The sequence below is a fragment of the Halichoerus grypus genome, chromosome 5 (assembly GCF_964656455.1).
Source record: "Halichoerus grypus chromosome 5, mHalGry1.hap1.1, whole genome shotgun sequence".
NCBI lineage: Eukaryota > Metazoa > Chordata > Mammalia > Carnivora > Phocidae > Halichoerus > Halichoerus grypus.
Genome location: NC_135716.1, coordinates 169,383,341 through 169,392,757, shown reverse-complemented (window position 1 = coordinate 169,392,757; position 9,417 = coordinate 169,383,341). Strand labels below are relative to the sequence as shown.

At 40.9% G+C, this 9,417-nt stretch overlaps 1 protein-coding gene across 8 annotated transcripts in view; it reads left to right on the top strand.

Moving 5' to 3' along the window:
- Positions 1-474: 474 nt before the first annotated feature.
- The window catches only part of SRRM1 (serine and arginine repetitive matrix 1), a 30,531-nt gene continuing 21,588 nt past the window's right edge, over positions 475-9,417 (top strand). For 5 of the 8 annotated variants that reach the window (XM_036088985.2, XM_036088983.2, XM_036088982.2 and 2 more), the window contains exons 1-6: positions 475-632; positions 3,286-3,375; positions 3,636-3,758; positions 5,884-6,054; positions 6,981-7,096; positions 8,383-8,586. In XM_036088985.2, the coding sequence (XP_035944878.1) occupies positions 612-632; positions 3,286-3,375; positions 3,636-3,758; positions 5,884-6,054; positions 6,981-7,096; positions 8,383-8,586 (725 nt within the window). In that variant the 5' untranslated portion in view covers positions 475-611. Of the gene's footprint in view, positions 633-877; positions 1,014-3,285; positions 3,376-3,633; positions 3,759-4,047; positions 4,178-5,883; positions 6,055-6,980; positions 7,097-8,382; positions 8,587-9,417 lie in introns of those variants that run through there. The other 3 variants (XM_078073624.1, XM_036088990.2, XM_078073625.1) reach the window with 3 other exon arrangements.

The following is a 9,417-nucleotide window of genomic DNA, read 5'->3' as shown; positions in this document are numbered from 1 at the left end:
GGGCAACCCGAGGGAACGGCCACAGCGCAGACTTCATTCATACTATACAGCTCGACTGCTTTAGAGTCGATCTTAATAACTGGCAAACTCGTAAAAGCAACACAATCACAACTTTTACGATGACACGAAAGCCCGGGAGGCCTCCCTTCCGCGCGCGAGCCGCCTCGCCCGCGTCACTCTGAGGTAACAGCCTTTCTCTTCAATCGCTCCATGGAACCCCCAGGGCGGGAGGCCTCCTCCACTACGGGTCGAAGGATGGGTCAAGTCACGCTGCGCGAACAAGGCTGATCGAGCGCCACAAAAGGATTCGCAGGGCGGGGCGACCCGACGACTCTCTCTCTTGTTTTCATTGGCTGCGATCGCGAGACGCTCCTCCCGGACTGGCTACTTGGGAGCCTCGGAGACGGCAGCAGCCCGCCCCTTGGGCGCGCGTGCGCACGCGTGGCGGGTGCTCACTGCACTGAGCAGGCGCGGCCTCGTGTCGGCTGAAGGGGCGGGTGGAGCGGCGCGCGCTGCGTCCCGGCGCTCGGCTTTCCCTGCCGGTCCCGCCCTCCGTCGCGGCGGCGCGGTGTATTTTGGGATAGGGAGCGATCTCCGAGCGAGGCAGCAAGATGGACGCGGGATTCTTCCGCGTAAGTAGAAGCGCGGGGATCTGGGGTGAGGTGAGGGGCTTATCGGTAAGGCCCGGGGGGGGGAGCCTAAACTCGGGACGGTTGTGGCCAGCGAGGGGAGGCTTCGAAGATCCTGATGATCTTCCGTGCCAGCGGACGCTCCCCCCCTGCCCTGCGGCGGAGACCGGTGCGCCCCTGCGCAGTCTCCTCCTCCGGGATCGTCCCCCCTACGCGGCAGCGACGGTCGCCGGAAAATGGCGGCGGGAATGGGCCGGAGTGGTACCCCGCCGCCCGCCTGCCTGGTGGGGCCTGCAGGCCGAGCCGCGCGCGCCGCCCCGTCCTGGGGCCTAGTTGGGCCGCGAGGAGGAAGTCCCTGTGGGGAGGCCGGAGGGAAGCCCTGAGGTGACTGGCGGAGGGAGGATTCTGGAGAGTACGGTTTTGGGGGTACCGCCCCAGGAGAGCGTGTTAGGGAGGACAGGAAACGGCGTTCAGCGGCTTTCTTGAGAGAGCAGCGCCGAATCCACCCCCCCCACCCCGTCCTAAGTCTTCGCGGAGGCGCGGGGTCAGAGTTCGCGGGAACTCCCGCCCAATTTGATATTCCTTTAGGGAGGGGAACTCCGATAATAGGTAGTTGGAACGTTTGAATCTGAGACTAAGGGCAACCGGCGCAACAAAAAGCGTGCACTTGTATGGAGGCAGGGGCCGGGGGTGGATCAGTTCTCCTTCCCGCACACCGCCCCCCACCCGCGTTTGTTCTACTGTTTTGAAGTCCGCTGGAGAAAAGGGGCCTCTTACCTAGGTTCTCCCGGGGCCGCGCGTCCAACACCTGCAGGCGGGGAAGCTATCTCGTCGAAGTTGGTGCTCAGGGCCCAGACTTTACCAGGCTGGTACTGCTGGAACCTGTTTGTCCCATATTCCACTCCTGTAGGAAATGATTACCGAGTAGATACCTAGATGGGTGGGAAGTGACACTAATAGGACTAAAGTTTGCGAATGCTTTTGATGCAGAACGGACCATATGGAGACCAGTGGTTTTGGTCAAAATCTATACTTTATGTAACGTAGGTTGGCTCCTTCCACTCCCTGGAGCGTATAATTCGCAGTTTGCGTGTTTTTAAAGGGAAAGTTGGAAGAGGGGGAAGACCAAGACTTTAAAGAACATAACTCTTGACGTTCTAAAGTCGACATTGAAATTCTTTAATTGGCTTTAATTGTGCCAACTAGTTTTTCATCAAAAATCCCAGGATTATTCCAAGCACCTACTTAAAATAGGCAGTTGTTTGTTCGTAGGCTGTGCAAACGATACTGTAGTTATTTCTGTGATGATAGTCTCAATTGAGAGAGCTTATCAAATTTCCATTCTGTTGATGAACTCGTTTTCTAATTTCCATCAAAGTATTTTGTAGTAAGTACTCAATATTCCCGTGATCCAAGTGTAATATTTTGACACAAAAGCCTATTCTTAGGATTTTTGTTGGCTGTTATTTCCAATGGAAGGGAGTTCCAATAGAAAAAGAACAAGGCGGTTGATAAATTTTAAAACAACGTTTGCTTTGGTGTTAGTAAAAATCTGGAAGAAAAAGGTGTGGGTTTTTATATACTACCTATTATTCCTTAGAGGAGTTGACTGGATTTAAACTCCAGTTAAAAGAATTTAGGGAGTTACCTTGTTAGTACAGGCAACCAGATAGTAAACTGAATTTTTCAGTTCAGATAGTAATGATAGCTTTCATTTGCTGAATTTCTGCCACATGCCAGTTACTTTACATACATTATTTTTGAGATACACAGCCCTTGCAAAGTAGATTTTAGCAAGTAAGGAAACATTCTCAGAGGTTAAGGAACTTTGAGTCATATGGCTGAAGTTCTTGGCAGAATTGGGGTTCTAATCCAGGTTCTTTACCTTCCTAAACAGAATTCTTGATCACTTTCTAAGGGGCAGTGGCCAACTTAGTGCAATCAGTAGATTTCACATCACATAGCCAGTTATTTTGGTTATTTGGTCCAGTTGGAATGACAAAATGCAGACTAATTAATGATCACTTAATGGTCTCAATTAGTATTTGTAAGCTCTCATTTTTCCAAAGTCATTGCTGCAATTAAGTGAGTTAATTAAGATAAACCTGTATTTTTCATGCATTCCAAGTTCTTAAAGTTGTGAAAACTGACAGAGTCCTAGGGTGTTTTCTTTTTCCTTTTCGCCCTGTTTATATGCATTGCCACAATAATTTTGTAAGCATGCTACTGGTTGTCACAAGAGGATGAAATTTAATGGTCTTGTTTGGATGTATATATTAAGTATAGTAAATATTTCAATTTGTTCGCATTTATACAAAACCTTAAAAGTCTTTTAACATAGAAAAAGGTGTAAAAAGATACACATCAAACTTGGTTGTGGGGGAGGTGCTAGCTTTATGTTGTATACTGCTATAGTGTTTGATTTGTTACCATGAGCTTATATTTTGTTTGTAATTTTTAAATACAGTCAAGTTTTTTCATTGTCCGCTTCATTGGGAAAAAAGTATACATTCTACACCTATGAATGTTAGCTGTGGTGTTTTCTATTTATTTGATCACCCTGTTCTCTACTGTAAAAGTCATAGCCATCGTTAGCTGATAAAAAGTAGGCATTTAACTTTGAACTCTTAATTAAAATGTGTTTCTTTTCCTGCAGGGAACAAGTGCAGAACAGGATAATCGGTTCAGCAACAAACAGAAGAAGCTACTGAAGCAGCTGAAATTTGCAGAATGCCTAGAAAAAAAGGTATTCTTCCCAAAACTGTTTTTGCACCTTTTATAGCACAGTTGATTCAAACATTTTGGGACTGTTTTAATTAAACATTTTCCACCTTTAGCAACACCGCACACAGAATAGCACAACCACACAAGAATGAGTCAAATTGTACCATGCTACACCAAAAAATTTCATAAGCTAAAAGGAACTTGGTTGGACAAAACTCTTAAGTGAGCTTTCTTTTAGGATTATGAACCTTGTACTCAAGAATTTCTTGCATGTTTTATCAGGTGGACATGAGCAAAGTAAATTTGGAGGTTATAAAGCCTTGGATAACAAAACGAGTAACGGAAATCCTTGGGTTTGAAGATGATGTTGTGATTGAGTTTATATTCAACCAGCTGGAAGTGAAGGTAATAATACACAAATGGCTCTTATTTCTGAATATGTGACATAATTTTGTGAATCTATGGAAACTGAATTTTTCTATGGAGTACAAATATAGGAGGGTTATTTTACAATGTTTGTTGTGAAAAGAATTCACTTTGTAAACAACTATTAAGCCTGGAAGTTTAGTGAAGGTACATAGTTTTGAAAGCTACACAGGTGAAAAATCAAACTTATTGTTTGTAATTTTGCTGTTACATGTTAAGTTACTTTGACAGCAATTTTCTAATGATAATGTGATTTATGATTTAAAAGGCCTGAACCAAAATGGAAGTTATTCCTTGCGTCTGAAGTATAGCACCATCACCTTATTAGGTCACAGCAGAGTGAGTGTCCCAATGTCGCTCTGACCCAACTCCCTTGATGATGCAGTGTGTGTTTGGAGGTGAGTTGTGTAAAGTGGCCGAACATCAACAACAACAACAACAAAAAAACACAAACAGGAAAGAGCAATTGGGTAAATCTATACACTGCTCTTTAAAAAATACTATTATGAGATGGACGTTTATGTGAAGCATGAGGGGCAATTCTGATTTGATTGGATATTGTTTTTAAAATAATCAAGTAACTGAAGTCTTTAGTTGTAGCTGCATGTCAGCTAGTCATCAATTAACATTTTAGGCACAGACTTTTTTGTTTACATTATGCTTAAACTTCAGACTGAAATAAATTGGCAGCATTATTAGAACCAGTTAATATAGTTATTTCCTTTCTTCATTCGTGAGATAATATGAGATGATGATAGAATTGATGTTTTGAAACCGTTTTATTATAAGATAGTTTGTTATTTTGCCACAACAACCCAAGGGATAGTAAGATGTACCATATGACCTTTTGGCAAATATACCAATGTGAATTTACCTTTACGTTAATCCTTTTCCCAAAGAGTTCGCCCTTGTGTTTTGACAGAACAGTTGGCATTTCAACTGATAAGGTATTTCTATTTTTAAAATAATTTGGTAATTACATTTTGTTTTGAATATTTTTAAAGATTAATTTTAAGAAAGCACTTCCTTTAAAATGTATACATTTTACTTAGAAAACAGGAACATGGGAAACCGTTTTTAAAATGATGATTAAAGATAGATTTTATTGGAGAAATGCTTTACTGATTTGTATTTTAGTGCTTTTTTAAAACCTAAGTATCTGGTAGTATTCCCCTTGTAGTGAGCATGAGATTAAAGTTTAGAACTTTTTTAAACAATCTTTTCTTTTTTTGTGGTTGTGTACTCATTATTGCTTGTTCGTCTTTTGCAATTTAGATAAATGATATAACATTAAACTCAAGGTGGTTGAGTTGCAGTAGGGAGTCGGAAGCAAGCCAAGGGAACATCTTTCTCTACAGGGGACTTGGCGATTCCAAACCCCCAAGGTTCCAAGAAGAAACTGAAGACACCTGGAATCTGTACTTGCTTTGTGCTATTGAGCTGTGCTTGTTATATGGACCTTGTTGCTTGACCAACAGATTTAGCATTTAAAAACCCAGTTACTTTTGAGAAAACTTGACCTCTTAGCCCTTTGTGGACAGTTGAGAATTTGAGGCATTGTTATAATAGATTTTCCTTATATAGAATTCAGGCTTTCAGCTTAGTCTTCAAAAGTTACAGAGTGCATGCATAACTTGTTAGTTTTCATAACTGGACGGTAGATACTTTATAGAAAGCTATCTTACAGTGTTAGAGAAGTGAACAGTTTATATACTTTTTCAGTTTCTCATTGGGGGAAAATTCCCAGGCAAGCAAACATTTTCTTTAGTAAATGCAGGAATTTGTGGATGTTCATGATGGTTTTTAAAGTTAATAAATGTCAGTAAGGCCCACTAACAGCCACATAGTCTAAAAATACTTACGAAATCCACAAAGGATTAACAGGCTGCTCTGATGCTTTTGGTAGAGTGAGAGAGAATTTGGTAATCTGTGCTAGAGATTATATTGCTGAGAAACTATTAGGGATTTTTTAAGTAGTAAACAATATATATGTATTTAAGCCCCTATGGTAGACTTAAAAAATACTAATTTAATGAGTTTTAGGTTGGGTTGGTTGGCTTGTTTTGAAGTAACCTGTTTCTCTTCCTGTCATGTCTTTTTGCAGAATCCAGACTCCAAAATGATGCAAATCAACCTGACTGGGTTTTTGAATGGAAAAAATGCTAGAGAATTTATGGGAGAACTGTGGCCCCTGCTCTTAAGTGCACAAGAAAACATCGCTGGAATCCCTTCCGCTTTTCTAGAACTGAAGAAAGAAGAAATAAAACAGAGACAAGTAATAGCCTTTTCTCTTTTGTGTAATGTTGATTTGAGAGAGTATCCAGACTGCTAAGACACTTTAAATTTTACATGACCTAGAGCTAGGATCAGCATGTTGTTTTGCTTTGCTGTAATATATTCAAACATTCAGTTTTGATTCTCCACTCCTTTCCCCCAACCCAAACATTGAGTTTAAAATGTCATTTTCCAGGGCACCTGGGAGGCTCAGTTGGTTGAACATCTCAACTCTTGGTTTCGGGTTCAGGTCATGATCTCACGGTCGTGGGATCCAGCCCCTAGGAGCTCCGTGTTCAGCGGGGTGTCTGCTTCTCTCCCTCATCATCTCCTCCTGCCCTTTCCCCTCCCCGTGCACACATGCTCGTGCACATGCGCGTGCTCTCTCCAAAATAAATAAATAAAATGTCATTTTTCCAGAGTCCAGTAATTTGGTAGATAAATTTTTTTTTAAGATTTTATTTATTTGTCAGCGTGCGCAAGCAGGGGAAGCGGCAGGCAGAGGGAGAAGCAGCAGGCAGAGGGAGAAGCAGGCTCCCGGCTGAGCAAGGAGCCTGATGTGGGACTCCACCAGGAGCCTAGGATCATGACGTGAGCTGAAGGCAGACACTTAACTGAGCCACCCAGGCGCCTGATAAATTTTTTTTTTTAATATGTGCATACTTAGAAGAAAATTTGAACTTTAATAACCACGTAAAAGGTAAGCACAGATTCTTCACATTGGCAGTGTATGTTAAATCACAAAAGAATAAGATGAATGTGAAAGTGATTTTTTTTTTTAAGTAAACTTGAGAATAGTCTTATTGGAAAGCAGAAGCCAATGAAATGGTTTATAGCATTGGTATTTATCAGAGGTGCAAAGTCTTCAATTTGTTTGTTGATCTCAAATGTTCAGCTCTGTTTACTTTGAAAACTTGATCTTTGCAGATTGAACAAGAAAAGTTGGCTTCTATGAAAAAGCAAGATGAAGACAAGGATAAGAGGGATAAGGAAGAAAAAGAAAGCAGCAGAGAAAAAAGGGAAAGGTCTCGAAGCCCAAGAAGGTATAATACGACACATGCATACCTGTTTCGCAAGTACTTTAGTTAGTAAAGTATTCTGTGTGTAGAAAGTTGCATAGTTAAAAAGGAAGCTAACAGCACTATTCAGAGAATTTCTTCCATTGTACAATTTTCATGGTGGACTAAGGTTTGTCTCTGGCCTAAAACACTTGTTTTGTTTGAGACAGATCATTTGACTATAATAATTGTCTCTCAAATCTTGGTGAATTATACGACTCTTAATTCCTAAATCAAAATCTAGACTTGCCTTCCATATTGCATTTGTTTAAATATGGCATTTAATTATTTTAATCTACTCCAACTCTTTTCTTTACTTTTTATTAGAAATCTGTGCCCATTAGCCATTCGTATTATACTTATCTAATTCCCTGTTCTGCTTTTCTTAGATGGTTGTATTGTACCAAAAACAGATCATTTATTTGTTTTCTTCTTCCTTCCAATGAGACTATGGTTAGGTTCCCATTTTTAAACCTACGACTCAGCTTCTACTGTATTTGTGGTGAAAGGTGAGAATTCTACTAGGCTTTCATTTTTAGAGTTCTGCTAATTTTTTCATAAATCTGTTGGAATTAGTAAAGGGAGGAGGAAATTTCTTTGTTCATTTTAATTTGTATATTTGCTATTAAAACCTCCTTATCAGGGAAGCAGTACTATTTCTAGAGTTAAGCACATCACTGTGATAACTACTTCACTATTGATGAACCAGACCTGCTGTTTTACTTCAACTTAGGGAAACTATTATTGTAAAGGAAAGGGGTCTTCTCCTTTTCAAAAAGGCTGTGTAGGTTTGACGTATTTCTCTTCTCTTCCAAAGAGGGTATTACTTTAATTGCACTAGTCATTTTTCTGGAATACCTAGACTACCTGACAAACTCTGTGGTGGGGTCTGTCTGCATCTAAACTGGTTGGGTTTGAGTTGTTATTATGGAATTTCTCTTTACTTTCAAGCATCCTCTTCCTCTGAAAAGTTGGTCTTTGGTCTCGTCTCTGGGAATGATTAAGACTAAATCTAGTGTCTTAGGTCAATGCTTTCCTCTTACAACTGGTGTATCGGAGAATGTTGTTACCCTTTGTTTGCTTGCCTTTCTGGGGTTTTTTTGGCCCATCCCCTGTTAAGTAAATACGACAGGATACTTTATTTTCACAAGGAATTTCTCAGGTATAAGGAGCAGTGGTGTATTTAAAAAGATTAATTCTCACTTTGCCCTTTGACTCTCTCTCCCAATCCACATGATTCAAAAACCTGAAAAAAATTACTTTCATCCTAGACGCAAATCCAGATCTCCTTCCCCTAGAAGACGATCTTCCCCTGTCAGGAGAGAGAGAAAGCGCAGTCATTCTCGATCTCCCCGTCACAGAACCAAGAGCCGGAGTCCTTCCCCTGCTCCGGAAAAGAAGGAAAAAACTCCAGAGCTCCCAGAACCATCAGTGAAAGTAAAAGAACCTTCAGTACAAGAGGCCACTTCTACTAGGCAAGTATATAAAAATTCATTTATAAATATCACAGTTTTAGGCTATTATTGACTGACTGCCAGTAGAATAACTCTGAGTTACAGGGGCGCCTGGGTGGCTCAGTTGGTTAAGCGACTGCCTTCGGCTCAGGTCATGATCCTGGACTCCCTGGATCGAGTCCCGCATTGGGCTCCCTGCTCGGCGAGGAGCCTGCTTCTCCCTCTAACCCTCCCCCCTCTCATGTACTCTCTCTCTCTCTCATTCTCGCTCTCTCAAATAAATAAATAAATCTTAAAAAAAAAAAAAAAAGAATAATTCTGAGTTACAAATATAAAATTAACTTATTTCCCTTTTTATATTTCTTAAATCATAAAATCAGCTTGTTGAAAAGATTTCAGTTCTACAGGAGAGTTGTAAAAGACCCTAAAGGTGACCACTGCTATGGGTTGGTTGTATTGTTTCAGATATTTTATGTATTGTAAATTGCTTTTTTCCCAATACTGTGGATGACTTTGTACTCTTAAAAATGTATATGGTTAGAATTGTTAGTTGCTCTTTTAACTTTCACTTTAATTGCACTAGTCATTTTTCTGGAATACCTAGACTACCTGACAAACTCTGTGGTGGGATCTGTCTGCATCTAAACTGGTTGGGTTTGAGTTAAGTTGATCTTAGATCCCAAGATCTCCTAGGGATAAGGGAATTTGCCACCTTCCCTCTTCCTTTGGTTTTTCATTATCACTGGCTTCTGAAAAGCAGATGACCACAGAGCCAGTAAGCTACTTTTACCAATATTAAAATAACCTATTTGCAGTTCACTGCTCTTTAACTTTCATGTGTATGTATCTTTT